Raw genomic sequence first — 19,564 nt, forward strand, 5'->3', positions numbered from 1 at the left:
AGCAAAGGAGAAAAAGAAAGATATACTCATTTGAATGCAGAGTTCCAAAGAATAGCAAGGAGAGATAAGAAAGCCTTCCTCAGAGATCAATGCAAAGAAATAGAGGAAAACAATATAATGAGAAAGACTAGTGATCTCTTCAAGAAAATTAGAGATACCAAGGGAACATTTCATGCAAAGATGGGCTCAATAAAGGACAGAAATGGTATGGACCTAACAGGAGCAGAAGATATTAAGAAGAGGTGGCAAGAATACACAGAGGAACTGTACAAAAAGGATCTTCACAACCCAGATGATCATGATGGTGTGATCGCTCACCTAGAGCCAGACATTCTGGGATGTGAAGTCAAGTGGGCCTTAGAAAGCATCACTATGAACAAAGCTAGTGGAGGTGATGGAATTCCAGTTGAGCTATTTCAAATCCTGAAAGATGGTGCTGTGAAAGTGCTGCACTCGATATGCCAGCAAATCTGGAAAACTCAGCAGTGGCCACAGGACTGGAAAAGGTCAGTTTTCATTCCAATCCCAAAGAAAGGCAATGCCAAAGAATGCTCAAACTACCACACAATTGCACTCATCTCACATACTAGTAAAGTAATGCTCAAAATTCTCCAAGCAAGGCTTCAGCAATACATGAACCGTGAAATTCCAGATGTTCAAGCTGGTCTTAGAAAAGGCAGAGGAACCAGAGATCAAATTACCAACATCCATTGGATCATTGAAAAAGCAAGCGAGTTCCATAAAAACCTATATTTCTGCTTTATTGACTATGCCAAAGCCTTTGACTGTGTGGAGCACAACAAAATGTGGAAAATTCTTAAAGAGACAGGAATATCAGACCACCTGACCTGCTTCTTAAGAAATCTGCATGCAGGTCAGGAAGCAACAGTTAGAACTAATCATGGAGCAATAGACTGGTACCAAATAAGGAAAGGAGTACATCAAGGCTGTATATTGTCATCCTGCTTATGTAACTGATATGCAGAGTACCTCATGAGAAACGCTGGGCTGGATGAAGCACAAGCTGGAATCAAGATTGCCGGGAGAAATATCAATAATCTCTGATATGCAAATGACACCGCCCTTATGGCAGAAAGCTAAGAAGAACTAAAGAGCCTCCTGATGAAAGTGAAAGAGGAGAGTGAAAAAGTTGGCTTAAAGCTCAATATTCAGAAAACTAAGATCATGGCATCTGGTCCCATCACTTCACAGCAAATAGATGGGGAAACAGTGGAAACAGTGACAGACTTTATCTTTTTGGTCTCCAAAATCACTGCAGATGGTGACTGCAGACATAAAATTAAAAGACACTTGCCCCTTGGAAGAAAAGTTATGACCAACCTAGATAACATATTAAAAAGCAGAGACGTTACTTTGCCACAAAATGTCTGTCTAGTCAAAGCTATGGTTTTTCCAGTGGTCATGTATAAATGTGAGAGTTGGACTATAAAGAAAGCTGAGTGCTGAAGAATTGATGTTTTTGAACTATGGTGTTGGAGAAGACTCTTGAGAGTCCCTTGGACTGCAAGGAAATCCAACCAGTCCATCCTAAAGGAAATCAGTCCTGAATATTCATTGGAAGGACTGATGCTGAAGCTGAAACTCCAATACTCTGGCCACCTGATGCGAAGAACTAATTCATTTGAAAAAACCCTGATGCTGGGAAAGATTGAAGATGGGAGGAGAAGGGGACGACAGAAGATGAGATAGTTGGATGGCATCACTGACTCAATGGACATGAGTTTGAGTAAACTCTGGAAGTTGGTGACGGACAGGGAGACCTGACCTGCTGCAGTCCATGGGGTCACAAAGAGTCGGACATGACTGAGCAACTGAACTGTATTGAACTGACCTAGCCTATGATGATTGATATAAAAACCTAGCTTTAGTACATGCTCTGCACTCTGAAATTTGGTGTCATTATTTTATTTTATCTTATTTCAACTTTCAGTACTGGTTGAAACCTTTTAAGTTGATGTCATGATTCAGTAATGGGTTGCAACTTGCAGTTTCTAAAATGTTGCTCTATGCAGTGTCCACTAGTCCCATAGCTAATCCTCTCTCAAAATTTCTGTAATGCTAGTGACTCACGTTTCTCTACAGGATTGTGGTTATGGAGAGGGTGGAGATGCATACTGCACAGCCTGCCCTCCCCGCAGATATAAAAGCAGCTGGGGACACCATAGATGTCAAACTTGCATCACCTGTGCTGTCATCAATCGTATCCAGAAGGCCAATTGTACAGCTACCTCTAATGCCATCTGTGGGAACTGTCTGCCCAGGTAAGCCTTCTATATGAGGTCAAGCTCTTCTGGTCCTTCTCTAGCCATTGGAGGTCTCACTGACCCTTACCTCTCAGAGCTTAGTTCAAGTATTCTAACTGTCCATATAATGATGAGGTTAAGCTCCCATGAGGGCAAAACAGTATCTTCTCAAGATCCTCTTATAAAGTGCCTAGCACACAGTCAGTTATAGATGAGTTGTAAACAGCTTTTTTTTTTTATCATGCTGGCATACTTTACTCAGACCCAAGTTTCAAGGTAAATCTCACTGTAGATCTAAAAGAGATTAGGAAGCAGTTGGTATCAAAGCAGTGTTTCCTTCTCTTGTGAGACTAGTTCCTCTTTTGGCTATAGGGTTTTGTGAATGGGGGAAGAGGCGAGGAGTCTGGGATTCTAAGTCAGAAACAGACATAGAGGTAGAGAACTCAAGAGGAGTCAGAATGAGAGATGGCTTCCTAGAGGGCGAGACTCTTAGAAGCTGCCTATGGTTCAAGACAGACCAGTCCAACTACATTGCTTGTTTGATCACCTTGCCATTTCTTATTGTTCTGACCACAGATTCTACCAAAAGACACGTATTGGAGGCCTGCAAGATCAAGAATGTATCCCGTGCACAAAGCAGACACCCACCTCTGAAGTTCAGTGTGTGTATCCCGTTCTCTTCTCCCCTTTCTTCCCCAATCCACTGGGTGACAGCAAAATGGGGTAGTAAAGTCTTCCCCCACCCTCTCCTACTCCTTCCTATAGGGTGTATTGGCAAGGGAATCTGTTAAATTTGAATAATAATTTCACAATATATTTTCTGTGCAATCTTCTAAAAATCATTGGAACTCATTGAACTTCATTTCCCTTATCTGAAAAAAATGTAAGTCATGAAAATTGTTCGTCATACCTTGTGAGATGCTGTTTCTAATGAAATAATAGCTTAGAAGCACTTTATAAATTATAACATTTGTACACTTGTGGATTATTTATTTGAAGTTTATAGGAGTCCCTGATGGTTAGGACTAGTAACAGGCTGAAGTACTAGGATCTAGTCTGTACCCATATCACTATCCATTTATATGTCTATCATTTTTGTCTATCTACCATCTCTATGTCAACTCACATTTTTTGAGTTATATCTTTTCAAAACATGAAATATTTCAAACATGTAGAAATATTTTAAATGCAGAAAAATATAAAAAATAAAAATGCTCAGTTATACAGTATCAATAATTAATAAATCTTAAAATCTTACGTAGTTGCTTCAGATATTTTTTAAGATGAAGATTCCACAGGTTAAACCGAGCTCATTTTTCTGTCCTTTCTGAGTTTCGTTCTCTCTTTACCTCCCCAGAGGCAACCAGTAACATGAAATTGTGTATATCTTGTTGGTAGGATATTCTACAGTAACAAACTCCCAAATCTCAGTGATTTAACATAACAAAAGTTTGCTTTTTGCTATGCAAATGTCTTCTTCCATCTTGTGAATATACCATCAAACCATGTGGCTTCCAGGTTGGTGGGACAGGGTAAGAGATAGAGGAGACAGACCTATTAGCTGTTAACTATTTCAGTCTGCAAGTAACATATATTACTTCCACTCACAGTTCATTGGCCAGAATTACTCTGATGGCCTTACTATAAGGGTATATGGGAAATGTAGAGAAACATGTGGATAACTGGTGAGCATTATGACTCTGCCGTACTCTCCAACCATGTTTTGATATATGTAAATACATATATATATATATATTCATAGGCAATATATACTATTTTTTTAATTTTGTAATATTTTGCATAAATGATATCAAACTATATACTCTCCAATTTACTTTTCCCATCTGGATTATTTATATTGAACCATATAGGTCTTTTATTTTAAATGCTATATAATATTACATTATAGAATTATATCATGATTTATTTATCATGTGCCCTGATGAACATTTTAGTTTGTTTCTATTTTTCTAGAACAATTTTTCTAGTTTTTATATAACTAGATATGACATGGAAAGACCATAAGATATTATGTGAATCTTCAAGTAGCTATACTAATTTATACCATATCAGCAATAGATTCGAGTTCCTCCATTTTGTTCTGTACACTTTTCCTTGCTCTACAAAGGAGTAGAACCAATTTAGCAGCCTTAATTGAGGAAGACCCTAGGGAGAGGATGCTGGCTTGAGGAAGTCCAGGCCCAGTGTCAGGATGACTATTGACTGCCTATAGTGACTGACCTCCCCACTTTCTTGTCTCACAGGTGCCTTCCAGCTGAGCTTAGTGAAGGCAGATGTAACTACAGTATCCCCTCAGGAGGCCACACTTGTTGCACTGGTGAGCAGTCTGCTCGTGGTGTTTACCCTGGCCTTCCTGGGGCTCTTCTTCCTCTACTGCAAGCAGTTCTTCAACAGACATTGCCAGCGTGGTAAGGGTAGCTGCTTCACATATTACATGAATCAGGAACAAGTTTCTGAATAGCTGAATAGAGGAAATTCCTGGGATTGAGAGTTAATGGACTTTCCCTACAGTGATGAAAAGCCTCAAAGGTAGACTATCTGGGGGTGGCAATGGGCACAAGACTTCAGAGATAATTGAGGGTGACACTGTGAGTTTATGGGACCTGGTTCATTAAGGTATGGGAGTTCATAAAGAACTACAATATTATGGGAAAACCCTTGAGAAAGGCACCTGAAGACCTAGGTTCTAAATCTACCTCTAAATCACTGTGTAATTTCAGATAAGTCATCTAGCTTCTTTCTCCTTAATATTTAAATCTTTCTGCTTAACCTTTAAAATGATAGAGTTAATTTCTAAGTTCTTTTCTAACTAGTCATTTCTACAAATAGGTATAGATTCTGGAGCATGTCAGGAAAGGAGGAAGGCTGGCTGGAATGAGACATGACTGTAATAAAAGTGAGTGAGGTCTCAGGCAATGGTTATCAGTATAGTGATACACCAGATGTGAGTAACAGAGACCAGTGTCCAGAGAAATTGACAAAATTAGACATTTTTTTCTCAGACAGTAATGATACCCAAAGAGGTCTGGCCCAGCCCATAGGAGACTTAAAGTCAGAAATAACATCATGATCTGTTTTCAGCACAAGTCCAGCCATTAGCCAAGAATGTGGGACAGAAAGTCCAGGTCACTGAGGGCAAATATAGGGGAGGTGGGATGGTGGCTGGCCAAGGCCAAACAAGGAGTTAAATTTTCAGTCAAGAGTACTGAGGCTTGGTGTACCTTCAGTGCCCTCAAGGGAGTTGAGAGCTAAACAGAAACACCAAAACAGGAACCCAGCCTAGTAAATGGAGTCGACTTAGTAAGGGAAGATACATTCTAATAGATACACAGATGCTTAGGACTCCTCATCAGTCTACTGGATATTGGATCCAAAGCAACACAACTTTTTTCAACCTCTCTGTGTAAAGATCCTGCTTATATAGACCTGCCTTTTACAGGTTCAGATCTAGGGCCTGCTATATGATTTTCAAAAAGCCTAGCAGATATGTTTGACTCTACCACTTAAGTGGAGATAAATCTAAAATTTCAAGGGATGCAGGGCACAAGGGGAACCCTATTATCCCTTTGTGATTTAGTCACTAAGTCGTGTCCGACTCTTGCGACCCCATGGACTGTAGCCTGCCAGGTTCCTCTGTCCATGGGATTCTCCAAGAAAGAATCCTGGATTGGATTGCCATTTCCTTCTTATCCCTTTATGACCCTTCTAAAACTCTGATTCTCTCACCTCTACTCTCTGATGTCTCCCAGAACATTGTGGCTCAGGGTGAACCATCTTGTCTCTGACTTTGGAGGCCAGTTTCTCAGATAAGAGCAGTTGACTACTCTCTGGGCATGGGCAATGAAACATTTGGGCTCCAGGGCCCAGAAGGAAGAAGATGAAGCAATATTTGAGAGCTGCCTGTTTCCCTCCCCCTGCCTTAGGAGAAGGCAATGGCACCCCACTCCAGTACTCTTGCCTGGAAAATCCCATGGACGGAGGAGCCTGGTAGGCTACAGTCCATGGGGTCGCTGAGAGTCGGACACAACTGAGCGACTTCACTTTCACTTTTCCCTTTCATGCACTGGAGAAGGAAATGGCAACCCACTCCGGTATTCTTGCCTGGAGAATCCCAGGGATGGTGGAGCCTGGTGGGCTGCCGTCTATGGGGTCGCACAGAGTTGGACACGACTGAAGCGACTTAGCAGCCTTAGGAGAAAAGAAATGGGTAACCTTTCTCGGCTCCTCCTCTGTCTTCAAAATAATAATGCAGTACCCTTCTCTGAGGATATGAGGGCAGGTAGCTCCCCCATGGTCTCCATAGGGGAAATAGGGTAAGACATTTTCTCATTTGGGGAAGGTGTTTATCAGAAGTCACTGACTTATATGCATACTGGGCTTGTATAGGTGAGATTAATATGTGAATTGGATCCAACATAAGGTACAATAGAGAGGAGTAGGAATTGTGACAAACTGAATAGTTCATCCCCTGTCTAAAGGGAAATGATAACCCTATATGCGAGACAGAATAAGAGACACAGATGCATAGAACAGTCTTATGGACTCTGAGGGAGAAGGTGAGGGTGGGATGTTCTGGGACAATAGCATTGAAACATGCGTATTATCATATGTGAAACAGAACACCATTCCAGGTTCCATGCATGAGACAAATGCTCAGGGCTGGGGCAATGGGATGACCCAGAGGGATAGGATGGGGAGGGAGGTGGGAGGGGGGTCCAGGACGGGGAACACATGTAAACCCATGGCTGATTCATGTCAATGTATGGCAAAAACTACTACAATATTGTAAAGTAATTAGCCCCCAACTAAAATAAATAAATTTATTAAAAAAATAAAATAAAGGGAATCTACTACCCAGCTTTAGCTGTTTATTACCATGTAGGAATATTCAATGTTTCAAAACCTTTGGAATTTTCAAGAGAAGCCAAGAATCTAAATTTTTGTATGAAATGGTGTTAAGTTCTAGCAATGAGTTGTAATTAAAAGCAACCAAAGCCACAATGCAGGGGTCAAACAAACACACATCCTATAGGCTCTTAGTTTGTAACCTGATGTTGAATCAGATTTATGCATAAAAGGCATATTAATTTTCTATCACTTCTATAATAAATTACTACAAAGTTAATAGCTTAAAATAACACTCACTTTTTATCTTACCATTTCCATAGATCAGAAGCTTTGTAAGCTTGGCTGGATTGCCACTTAGAGTCTAACGAGGCTGAAATCAAGGTGTTGCCAAGGCTATATCCCTTTATGGAGGCTTCAGAAGATAATCTACTTCCTAAATCATTCAGAAAGATAGAAGAATTCAGTTCCTTGCAGTTATAGGGCTGAGGTCCCATTTCCTTGCTGAGGGCCAGTCCCGGTTTCTATATACCACCTGCTCTTTGGCTTATGACCCCTTTCTATTTTCAAAACTAGCAATGGTGGTCAAGTCCTTTTCATTTCACATATTTGATACTCTCTCTGACTCTTCTTACTCCATATTCCCTTTTTAAGGACACATGTGATTACATTGGGCCCACTTGGGTAATCCAGGATAATCTACCTAGTTTAAGGTCCATAATCTTAATTCCACCTGCAAAGTGCCTTTTGCCATATAACACAACATATACATAGGAATAGCACCAGGAAATAAAGCTCATTTCCAGATCTAGAGTGGATTTTGTTAAATTCCTGCTTCCCACAAAGGATTCTCTTTCTCTGGAGAAACTGACTCTTTTTCCCTGATCCACCACCAGGTAACCTCAATCTGATACCCCAGTGTAAATGTTTCTCAACTGTGTCATCTCAGCCTGGTGCTATGTGCTCTGATTCCCAGGGATGGGAAGGAGTGCACTAGTTCCCAGATATTTCCCAATTTTGTGCTCAGGACCAGCTGCTCCACTGAGAGGAGCCCCTACTTTTGGCTTCCTCTGACACAATGGCTTTCTGTTTCAAGTTGCAGGAGGTTCGCTGCAGTATGAGGCTGGTGAGACAGCAGAGGAGGAATCTCTCTTCCCCATATCTCCTGGCCAGAAGACCAGCCCTGAGTCCCCACTGAGTGAAAGCATATTTGAGACCCAGCCACTTAATTCCATCCTGGATGACAACAGCAGCTCAACTCATGGCTTCCCCATACAAGAATCTTTTACCTTGGCCTCCTGTGCCTCAGAGAGCCATTCCCACTGGGTCCACACTCCCATCGAATGCACAGAGCTGGACCTGCGAAAGTTTTCCAGTTCTGCTTCCTATACTGGAGCTGAGACCTTAGCAGGAAATGCAGCTGAAAGCTCTGGAGATAGGCCAGAGCTCACTGTGCTCTTTGAAGTCCTCAGCCCTTAACTCTACTGAGGTGAGCTGGAAAGGTAAGGCAGAAAGACCAGAAACTGGGGACCATCCCCACAAGAATTATCCCCTGGAGTTCAGTAGGGCTAGGGGTAGAGGAACAGCAAGCTAGGAACACTGCTGGATGGAGGGACAACAATGTTAATGCTAATTATTTTGAGCCAGTCAGTCATATATCACAGAGCTGGGCCTATAGTTGTCAAAGAACTGGCCAGGTTGACATAATAACAATTTCTCTATCCTGGCCTTTTGCAAGCTTTCTTGGGGCCCCACTGTCTAATAGTTATATTCAGTTATCTCCCATCATGTGTTCAAGCAGCAAGGTACAGTGGGAAAATACACCTCAGTATCTGGCAGTCCTATATTTCAAATCTACCTCCATTCCTTAATAGCTGTGTGAACCTTGTATAAATTCCTTCACCTCTCTGAGTCTCAGGTCGTTAATCTGTGAAAAATAAGAAATACTATTCACCTTATAGTGTGAGAGGTGAGTGAGAAACGGCATGTGCAAGTGCCTTTTACAGTGTCTAATTCATTAGAGGTATTTAAACCATGTTAGTTTTTCTTTCCCTTCCTTTTTAGCAGTCACAATTTGTATATCCCTACATATACACTACAGTCATCTGGTCTTCATAACATCCCTTTGTGGTAAGCAGTTCAAGGTTTAATAGCCTCATTTTATAGAGGCAAGACCTGAGACACAGAGAGGAGAAATAATTTGCTCAAAGTCACAGAGCATTCCAGTGGCAGAACTGAGCTAGAGCCCAGGTTTTGAAGCTCCAATCCAGGGCTTGTCCAACTCAATCAATGTGACTATTCCATAGCCAATGTTCCTTTCTCAAAAGCTTAAGGAAGTAACAAGGGACAGTATGAAGCATGAGAGTGGACTCTTATTTTTCAACTAACCAACTACTTGTACCACCCATTTCAATATTTCTCCTAAGCTATGATAGTGTCCAGGTTCCCCATTGACTACCCCTCCCTATATCTTACCTAAGAAAATGTAAACAATATGTAGGTGAAAGCCAAGACTGCTACTAAGGTCAGTCTAAATACCTTCAAGGTCATATAGTCCAACCTCCTTTCCAAGTCCTCCAATTCATGCTTGAGTCCCTTTTATAATATCCCCACGAAGTGTTGGTGTCATCCTTGCTCACATACTTACAATGTCAGGAAGCTCACTACTCACCAATGTGTATTGCTGCTATGACTGATGGATTTGAGCTTATTGTAAAGAAAAACTTTCTTTCTCTCTATAGTAACCAACCCTGGGCCCTGCTCTGCTCCTTGGGCCACACAGACCTCATCTGCTTCCTGTGTCATGATATAGCCCTGAAGAAGTCTAAAAGAGCATCTCCTGTCTGGAAAGTACCACTTTGGGTTCATTTAAAGTATGGGGTACTTAAAACTGAACCCAGTTTCATGTGGAATTGTCCTACCAATGTAGAGTAAGATAGAATTGTCAAGTCATCATGACGTTTTTCTGCTATTGTACCCTAACCACTGGCCTAAACCATTTTTTGAGGGATAGAGAGAAGCAGCTAGTGAGATTGCCCCATTGGTTTCTAACTTGCTCTACTCCCTCCCTAGGTCTCTTGGGCTCCTGGCAGCCAAATCATTCTCTCTGGACTCTCCTGCCTTATTCTTAAACCACAACAGCAGCAGGGGCATGGGATATGATATCTACAACAGCCTGTACTCTACAGACAGAGCACATCCTATCTCATCCTACCAAAGGATTTATTCTTCATCATTTCCCCAAGACTTACCAGCAGCATTTCTTGCTTTCCTACCCTAGCTAGTCTAGAAAGCCAGATTACCCAGTCATGGGACTACCAGACATGTTCCTAGATCAGCTTGATTATAGACAGGAGGGGAATAGTTGGCAACAAATGGGGTAGAGTTTTACTGCCTGCCTTTTTGGTCAGGTGAACCTAAAGGAGGAGCCTCTCAGTATCCTATTGATACATCTGCCTTGTACTTTAGGGACAAAATCAAACTTTTCCTCTTCAGCTACTCTGCACTGCTCCCCTCCCCAATACACACACACACACACCTACACACATGTTAGGAGAGGCGTGAAACCTCAATTCCCCACACATCTCTTAGACTGCTGTGGCTGTGACAATCACAGAGCTAATCCCTTTGCCCCCTGGGGTTTTCCTTTCCACTTACGGGTTTCTTACCTTCTTTAGTGGGGGCCCAACTCAGTTTATTTTTGACCTTTAAAAGGGTACTTCCTAAAGTTCCTTTTATCTTATTTCTCTTCTTTTCTTGCCTCTTTTGTCCCTTCATGGTGCCTGGTCTTCTTAAGCCCAAGGTTGAGTCTCTACATCCCCAGGGCCAAACTCAGAGCTCAGAGCATTGGTCTTTGGGGTGACTGTGAAGTCCCTGAGCTCTAGGGGGAACACTTAAGACCTTAGGTTTTCGTTGAAGCCTGCCCTAGGGCCTCTCAGGAAACATTGGTGCTTTCTTAGTTTAGAGAAAAACCAATCAGTTGCTAAGCCTTCACGACCAATTTCACACGCTTCTTAGAATAAAGTAGAACTTCTCCCTCCATGGCTGATGGCACAGGGTAGATTGGAACATTGAGGCTCAGATGTAGGCACCATGTTTTGTTTTTAAGTCTCCCTTATGTCCATAATAGGCTAATTAGGCTGACACCCATTCCCTCACATAAGTCCGATTTTGAAATAAAAATTGCCCAGATGAATAGAGCAACTATTTTATTTGCTTGGTATTAACAGCAGCCTATATAGTCCAGCATACCCAGAAAAGAGCTATACAAAAGAGATCTTAGTGACCTGGATAACCACCATGGTGTGGTCACTTACCCAGAGCCATTATGAAGTATAGAGTATGAAGTTAAGTGGGCCCTAGGAAGCACTGCTGTCAATAAAGCTAGTGGAGGTGATGGAATTCCAGCAGAGCTATTTAAATTCCTTAAAGATGATGCTATCAAAGTGCTGCACTCAATATGTCAGCAAATTTGGAAAACCCAGCAGTGGCCACAGGACTGGAAAAGGTCAGTCCTCACCCAAAGCCCCAAGAAGAGCAGTACAAAAGAATGTTAAAGCCACCAGATGGTTGCACTCATCTCCCATGCTAGTAAGGTTATGCTCAAAATCCTGCATGCTAGGCTTTAGCATTACGTTAACTGAGAACTTTCAGATATCCAAGCTGGGTTTAGAAAAGGCAGAGGAACCAGAGACCAAATTGCCAACATTCACTGGATCATAGAGAAAGCAAGGGAATTCCAGAAAAACATCTGCCTCTGTTTCATCTACTACACTAAAGCCTTTGACTGTGTGGATCATAACAAACTGTGGAAAGCTCTTAGAGAGATGGGAATATCATACAATCTTACCTGTCTCCAAAAAACCTATATGGTAGTTAAGAAGCAACAGTTAGAAACTTATATGGAACAACTGCCATAAGGGTGGTATCATCTGCATATCTGAGGTTATTGATATTTTTCCCAGCACTCTTGATTCCAGTTTGTGCTTCATCCAGCCTGGCACTTCTCATGATGTACTCTGCATATAAGTTAAATAAGCAGGGTAACAATATACAGCCTTGACGTACTCCTTTCCCAATTTGGAACCAGTCCATTGTTCCATGTCCAGTTCTAACTGTTGCTTCTTGACCTGCATACAAATTTCTCAGGAGGCAAGTAATGTGTCTGGTATTCCCATCTTTTTAAGAATTTCCCACAGTTTGCTGTGATTCACACATACAAAGGCTTTGGAGTAGTCAATGAAGCATAAGTAGATGTTTTTCTGGAATTCTCTTGCTTTTTCTATGATCCAAGAGATGTTGGCAACGTGATCTCTGGTTCCTCTGCCTTTTCTAAATCCACCTTGAACATCTGGGAGTTCTTGGTTCACATACTGTTGAAGCCTAACATAGAGAATTTTGAGCATTACTTTGCTAGCATGTGAAATGAGTGCAATTGTGCAGTAATTTTAACATTCTTTGGCCCTGCCCTTTTTTGAGATTGGAAAGAAAACTGACATTTTCCAGTCCTGTGTCCACTGCTGGGTTTTCCAAATTTACTGTCATATTGAGTGCAGTACTTTAACACCACCCTTATGGCAGAAAGCAAAGAGAAACTAAAGAGCCTCTTGATGAAGGCAAAAGGAGAATGAAAAAGCTAGCTTAAAACTCAGCATTCAAAAAACGAAGATCATGGCATCTGGCCCCATCACTTCATGGCAAATAGATGGGAAAACAATGAAAACAGTGACAGACTTTATTTTCTAGGTCTCCAAAATCCCTTCAGACGATGACTGTAGCCATGACATTAAAAGATGGTTGCACCTTGGAAGAAAAGCTATGACCAAGATAGATAGCATATTAAAAAGCACAGACATTACTTTGCCAACAAAGGTCCATCTAGTCAAAGCTATGGTTTTTCCTGTAGTCAAGTATGGATGTGAGAGTTGGACCATAAAGAAAGCTGAGCGCCAAAGACGATGCTTCTGCACTGTGGTGTTGGAAAAGACTCTCGAGAATACCTTGGACAGCAAGGAGATCAAACCAGTCAATACTAAAGGAAATCAGTACTGAATATTCATTGGAAGGACTGATGCTGAAGCTGAAGCTCCAATACTTTGGCCACCTGATGCAAAGAGCTGACTCATTGGAAAAGACCCTGATCCTGGGAAAGATGGAAGGCAGGAGGAGAAGGGTACAACAGAGGACGAGATTTTTGGATGGCATCACCGACTCAATGGATATGAGTTTGAGCAAGCTCCAGGAGATGGTGAAGGACAGGAAAGGCTGGTGTGCTGCAGTCCATGGGGTCGCAAAGAGTCGGACATGACTGAGTGACTGGACGACAACAACATGGAACAGCGGACTGGTTCAGGGTCACAGAATTACAAGAAAGGAGTGTGACAAGGCTGTTTATTGTCACCCTGTTTATTTAACTTATACACAGAGCACATCATGCAAAATTCCAGGCTGGATGAGTTATAAGCTGGAATCCAGATTTTTGGAAGAAATATCAACAACCTCAGATATGTAGATGATACTACTTTGATGCCAGAAAGTGAAGAGGAACTAAAGAACTTCTTGATAAGGGTGAAGGAAGAGAATGAAAAAGCTTAAAATTCAGTATTAAAAAAAAAAAACCTAAGGTCATGGCATCCAGTTCCATCACTTCATAGCAAATAGAAGGGCAAAAGGTGGAAGCAGTGACAGATTTCCTCTTCTTTGGCTCTAAAACCACTGTGGTTGGTGACTGCAGCCATGAAATTAGAAGACGATTGCTTCTTGGCAGGAAAATTATGACAAACCTAGATGGTGGGTTAAAAAGCAAAGACTTCACTTTACTGACAAAGGTCTGTAGAGTGAAGGCTATGGTCTTTCCAGTAGTTATGTATGCTTGTGAGAGCTGGATCATAAAGAAGGCAGAGCACTGAAGAATTGATGCTTTGAAACTGTGGTGCTAGGGACAACTCTTGAGAGTCCCTTGGACTGCAAGGAAATCAAACCAGTCAGTCTTAAGTCAAATCAACACTGAATACTCATTGGAAGGACTGAAGCTGAAGCTGACACTCCAATACTTTGACTAGCTGATGCAAAGAGCCGACTCATTAGAAAAGACCCTAAAGCTAAGAAAGATTGAAGGAAAAGAGGGTGACAGAATATGAGATGGTTGGATGGTGTCACTGATGCAATGGACATGAACTTGGGCAAACTCCAGGAGATGATGAGGGACAGGGAAGCCTGGTGTGCTGCAGTCCATGGGGTCATGAAGAGTTGGACATGACTTCATGACTGAACATCAACATAGTCCAGAATGTTGCAGGTAACTTAACTTGCAAAAACCAAGATTGGGCATAATTATCTTAGGATGTGAATGCTGGAATTTGCTACATATATATGCTAAACTTTGCAGTTTGTACTCAGAGCAATCATCTCATTGGATCTTTATACAGACACAAGACCAGGAAACAGTGGCTAACTTTATTTTGGGGGGCTCCAAAATCACTGCAGATGGTGATTGCAGACATGAAATTAAAAGACACTTACTCCTTGGAAGGAAAGTTATGACCAACCTAGACGGCATATTAAAAAGCAGAGACATTACTTTGTCAACAAAGGTCCATCTAGTTAAGGCTATGGTTTTTCCAGTAGTCATGTATGGATGTGAGAGTTGGACTGTGAAGAAAGCTGAGCGCCAAAGAATTGATGCTTTTGAACTGTGGTGTTGGAGAAGACTCTTGAGAGTCCCTTGGACTGCAAGGAGATCCAACCAATCCATCCTAAAGGAGATCAGTCCTGGGTGTTCATTGGAATGACTGATATTGAAGCTGAGAATCCAATAATTTGACCACGTGATGCGAAGAGTTGACTCATTTAAAAAGACCCCAATGCTGGGAAAGATCAAGGACAGGAGGAGAAGGGGACAATGGAGGATGAGATGGTTGGAGGGCATCACCAACTCAATAGACATGAGTTTAAGTAAACTCCAGGAGCTGGTGATGGACAGGGAGGCCTGGTGTGCTGAAGTTCATGGGGCCACAAAGAGTTGGGCATGACTGAGCGACTGAACTGAACTGAAGGCCAGGATTACCATCCCCAGTTTGCATATGATGAAGCTGAGGCTCAGAGATGAAAGGTTACTGACCTTAAGTTATTCAGTGATGTATAGCATAATTATTAAAGCTAGGGGCCTCTCCAGTATCTTGAAGTTTTCATTTTCTAGAAGTGTTTGGAATAGTAGGTTTTCTGGCATATCTGTTCCAGAAAACAACTCTCTGGGGAAGGAAAATGGGTAGGGGGCCAAATAAGGCCCTTATGCCTGAATGTATTAAGGTAATATCCTTGCCCACAATACTAGGCCCACTCTCTCCGCCTCCCGTCAGCTCCCCTACTCCCACCCTATATCCAGCCTGGATGTATATTCTCTGCCAGTGGAAAGGTAAGAGACTTTCCATCATCACCATCTCTCAAGAGATTGAAAAGTGAGAAGAGCTGTAAGGTCAGACAAGGCTCCATCTGTCTATCTTACCTCATTTTCCCCTGAGGGGTAAGAGAGAAAGGAGAAAGGTTGAAACCAGTAGGAGTGTACACCCTACTTGTCCTTCCTACCCTCCTGTGTTCAAATTAAGAGTCTCTGATCTTAGTTTTGGCAGTGACTTGAGTCTTCAACTTTATTTTGAGGTAGGAAAGGGCAAATATCCCATCTTTAAAAGCCTCTCCCAGACAGACTGCAGATATTTGAAAAAATCTGTCAATTATAATGCTTTAGTGCTTTATATTGTAAAAAAGTTCTTTCATACATTATACCTGTTTTAAAGATGAGGAACCTGAATTCAAGACAGGAGTAGTAACTTACTCAAAGCAATTCATATTTGGGAAAGGCAGCCTGCTCCACATTCCCATCTCCAGACCAAAGTATGGACTCCGTGGCTGAGAATAGAGCCCAGGGAATGTCAGGTAAAGCAGAAACTCCTCTTGACTATGGCAGAAGGGCTTCCCTGGTGGCTCAGCCCATAAAGAACTCACCTAAAATTCAGGAGGCCCAGGTTTGATCCCTGGGTCAGGAAGATCCCCTGGATAAGGATATGGCAATGCACTCCAGTATTCTTGCCTGGGAAATCCCATGGACAGAGGAGCCTGGTGGGCTGCAGTCCATGGGGTTGCAAAGAGTCAGACATGACTCAGCGACTAAACCACTACCACTATGGCAGGACAGACAAAGGTGTCGAAGGGCACTGGTTATTTTTATCCACTAGACATTGCGTAAATAACCTTTAAAATATCATTAAGGATCATAGGGAAGAAACTTTGGATATTGAGTAAAGCAGTTCATTTCCACCACCAGAAAAAGCAGCTGGCTCCATAATCTAAGTTGTACAGGCAGCAGCATAGTCTTCCATTGAAAAACAGCATATGGCTTTATCCGCATCCAGGATGGAGAGGGTTTCTTTTCTTTTTTGCTTTACTCTCCCCATAGCTCTTACCTCCTATGGCCTACAGGTTTTCTCCTCCATTCTTCCAAGTCATGTTAGACTCACCACACTCCCTGGGTCAGCTGGACCATCTTATGCATGTTTGAACAGTGATGGTCCTGTGTTGGAACATAGGGTGGGGCAAATATTTTACCCGTGAGTCTCCTGGGCCTCACCCTTTATTTGAAGTTCTATAACTCCCTGCCTCCATCAGGGAGCAGGGTGGGAATTTGCCTTCTTGGAACCTTACAGAACGTTTAGGGGCCAAAGTGACCTTCCCTCTTGGGCCTGATTTCCCCAAAGTACCTCCTAGCAGACCTCCAAAGATACCTTCCAACATACTTAGGGGTAGCTGAGTGAGGAGAGGAAAAAAGACCTACTGCCTCTTCCTACTGACATGTCAGTTGGATCTCAGATTTCTCATCATTCCTTCTTGTTTGATTCCTTCAGAATTATGCTTTTCCTTTAATTCCTACCTATATATCTCATGGGAGAAATATCAATAACCTCAGATATGCACATGACACCACCCTTATGGCAGAAAGCAAAGAGGAACTGAAGAGCCTCTTGATGAAAGTGAAAGAGGAGAGTGAAAAAGCTGGTTTAAAACTCAGCATTCAAAAAATGAAGATCATGGCATCCGGTTCCATCACTTCATGGAAAATAGATGGGGAAACAATGGAAACAATGACAGACTTTATTTTCTTGGGCTCGAAAATCACTGCAGATTGTGGATGCAGCCATGAAATTAAAAGATGCTTGCTCCTTGGAAGAAACACTATGACCAACATAAACTGCATATTAAAAAGCAGAGATACTACTTTGCCAACAAAGGTCCTTATAGTCAAAGCTATGGTTTTTCCAGTAGTTATGTATGGATGTGAGAGTTGGACCATAAAGTAAGCTGAGCACCAAAGAATTTATCCTTTTGAACTGCAGTATTGGAGAAGACTCTTGAGAGTCCCTTGGGAAGCAAGGACATCAAACCATTCAATTCTGAAGGAAATCAACCCTGAATATTCATTGGAAGGACTGATGCTGAAGCTGAAGCCCCAATACTTTGGCCACCTGATGTGAAGAACTGACTCATAAAAAAGACCCTGATCCTGGGAAAGATTGAAGGTGGGAGGAGAAGGGAATGACAGAGGATGAGATGGTTAGATGGCATCACCGACTCAATGGACATGAGTTTGAGCAAGCTCTGGGAGTTTGTAATAGACAGGGAAGCCTAGTGTGCTGCAGTCCATGGGGTTTCAAAAAGTAGGACATGACTGAGCAACTGAACTGAACTGATATATCTCATGACCATGAAGTAATAAGTAACTTGAAGTCTATATTCTTCTGTATTGTCTGTTTTGGGGGGTTTGTTTTTGTTTGTTTGTTTTGGTTTTTTGAGTCCTGTACAGCAAGTTCTTGTCCCACGATTACTTGGAGGTTAATTAAGTATATTAAACAGCATGTGCACTTCAATAGGTCCTAACACTGGCAAATGAATGCTCTCTACAACAGGACTTCTGCTTTCAAGGTTTTATTAAATGTATCATTGGGAACAGTTCATCTACAAACACTGATTAAGGGTTCCCAGGGAACCCCACTAGTCAGGGTGCTAAAAAGCACCTAGGAAAAAATTAAAAGTTCCCATTGTACTGCACTTGGGAGTGGAAGCAATTGAATTGCAAGCCTGCATCAAGCAGCTTGACCTAACACAGGTATTGGCAAATATGTGCGAGCCAAGGGTTTAGGTCTTGACTTTTAAGTTCTCTGTTATTTTCCTTCTGGGACAGTTTATTCTTATCTCACTGACTCTAATTAGCCATGTCTGGAGCTTATGCCAGGGCAAGAACCGGTATCCAAATTGAAGATGATTCAGCTTGAGCAGATCTTAGGTGTTCAAAAGTCACCATTTGCATTGCCGTGATTCAAGTCTAATATTGCTGCATCTATGGGAAAGGTAGTGACTGTGTCACAATTATATTAGCAATAATATAATGACAAAATATTACAGCAAGCCATCTTCACTGTGCCTGCTCTAGACTATAATTTACAAAATTCTTTTATATTTTTGGTCTCATTTCATCCTCACAATCCCCTGAATAGGGTTTTATAATAATCCTTTTGAAGAAGAGAAAAGCAGCTTATATTAGATATGTCACTTGTCAGGCCAGAGGTCAGTCTAACCTAAGTCTGTTGATCCCCAGACCAGGGCTTTCTCCACTGTTTACCCTTAACAATTTCCCTTTAACAATTGCTTTAACATGTACAGTTACGATAGTGACACTGAGGGCAACATTGCAGAAAAAAAAAAAAAAAAAAAAAACCAGCAGCCATGTAGCAAAATTGCCCAATGGTATATCCTTAAACACAATCACTACAAAGCTCATTGTAAGCTCCACCCAAGACAAGAAACTTTCTGGCTAGAATACACAGCCCAGAATAACTTTTTAGCAATGGTCTTTTCTGTAGCAATTAAGACACCAGCCTTTGTTGCCAAGCTTACCTCAGTACACAGGTATGCCAACCAGGAGCATGGTCCTCATGGTATGAACATTGTGTGATCATCCCAAGTCATCCCCAGAAGCACCTTGGTTCTAGGAAAGGAGTTCAGGATGAGGAGCACACATGTATGCCTGTGGCTGACTCATGTTGATGTATGGCAAAAACTATCACAATATTGTAAAGTAATTATCCTCCAATTAAATAAATTAATTTTAAAAATTTTAGTTAGCAATTGAGCTAGGGAAGTGCTTTACTTTGCTTTTAAAGACATCTTGGGTAGAGGTGAGGTGAAGGATGCCTTTCTTCTTTATAATTACTGCTTATAGTGAAGTCGCTCAGTCGTGTCTGACTCCTTGCGACCCCATGGACTGCAGCACACCAGGCTCCTCCGTCCAGTCCATGGAGATTTCCAGGCAAGAATACTGGAGGTGGTTGCCATTTTCTTCTCCATAATTGCTGCTTGGCCATGGCAAATGTCACACTCAAGTTTTT

The 19,564-nt window shown here is 41.8% G+C and overlaps 1 protein-coding gene and 1 long non-coding RNA gene across 6 annotated transcripts in view; both read left to right on the top strand.

The window, feature by feature from the left end:
* EDA2R (ectodysplasin A2 receptor) overlaps positions 1 to 13,748 on the top strand; it is a 109,065-nt gene extending 95,317 nt beyond the window's left edge. For 2 of the 5 annotated variants that reach the window (XM_081563739.1, XM_081563737.1), the window contains 5 exons: positions 2,104 to 2,282; positions 2,841 to 2,926; positions 4,529 to 4,693; positions 8,227 to 8,632; positions 9,872 to 11,327. In XM_081563739.1, coding sequence (XP_081419865.1) covers positions 2,104 to 2,282; positions 2,841 to 2,926; positions 4,529 to 4,693; positions 8,227 to 8,609 — 813 coding nt within the window. In that variant the 3' untranslated portion in view covers positions 8,610 to 8,632; positions 9,872 to 11,327. Of the gene's footprint in view, positions 1 to 2,103; positions 2,283 to 2,840; positions 2,927 to 4,528; positions 4,694 to 8,226; positions 8,633 to 9,871; positions 11,328 to 12,635 lie in introns of those variants that run through there. The other 3 variants (XR_014075359.1, XM_081563738.1, XM_081563740.1) reach the window with 3 other exon arrangements.
* Positions 13,749 to 14,997: 1,249 nt separating this feature from the next.
* Positions 14,998 to 18,867, top strand: LOC145535311 (uncharacterized). Its single transcript, XR_014075360.1, has 2 exons — positions 14,998 to 15,130; positions 16,256 to 18,867. It is a non-coding gene; the product is annotated as an uncharacterized LOC145535311 (long non-coding RNA).
* The last annotated feature ends 697 nt before the right edge of the window (positions 18,868 to 19,564 follow it).

Source organism: Giraffa tippelskirchi, chromosome X (assembly GCF_054371585.1).
Source record: "Giraffa tippelskirchi isolate mGirTip1 chromosome X, T2T-mGirTip1v1.2.pri, whole genome shotgun sequence".
Classification (NCBI taxonomy): Eukaryota; Metazoa; Chordata; class Mammalia; order Artiodactyla; family Giraffidae; genus Giraffa; species Giraffa tippelskirchi.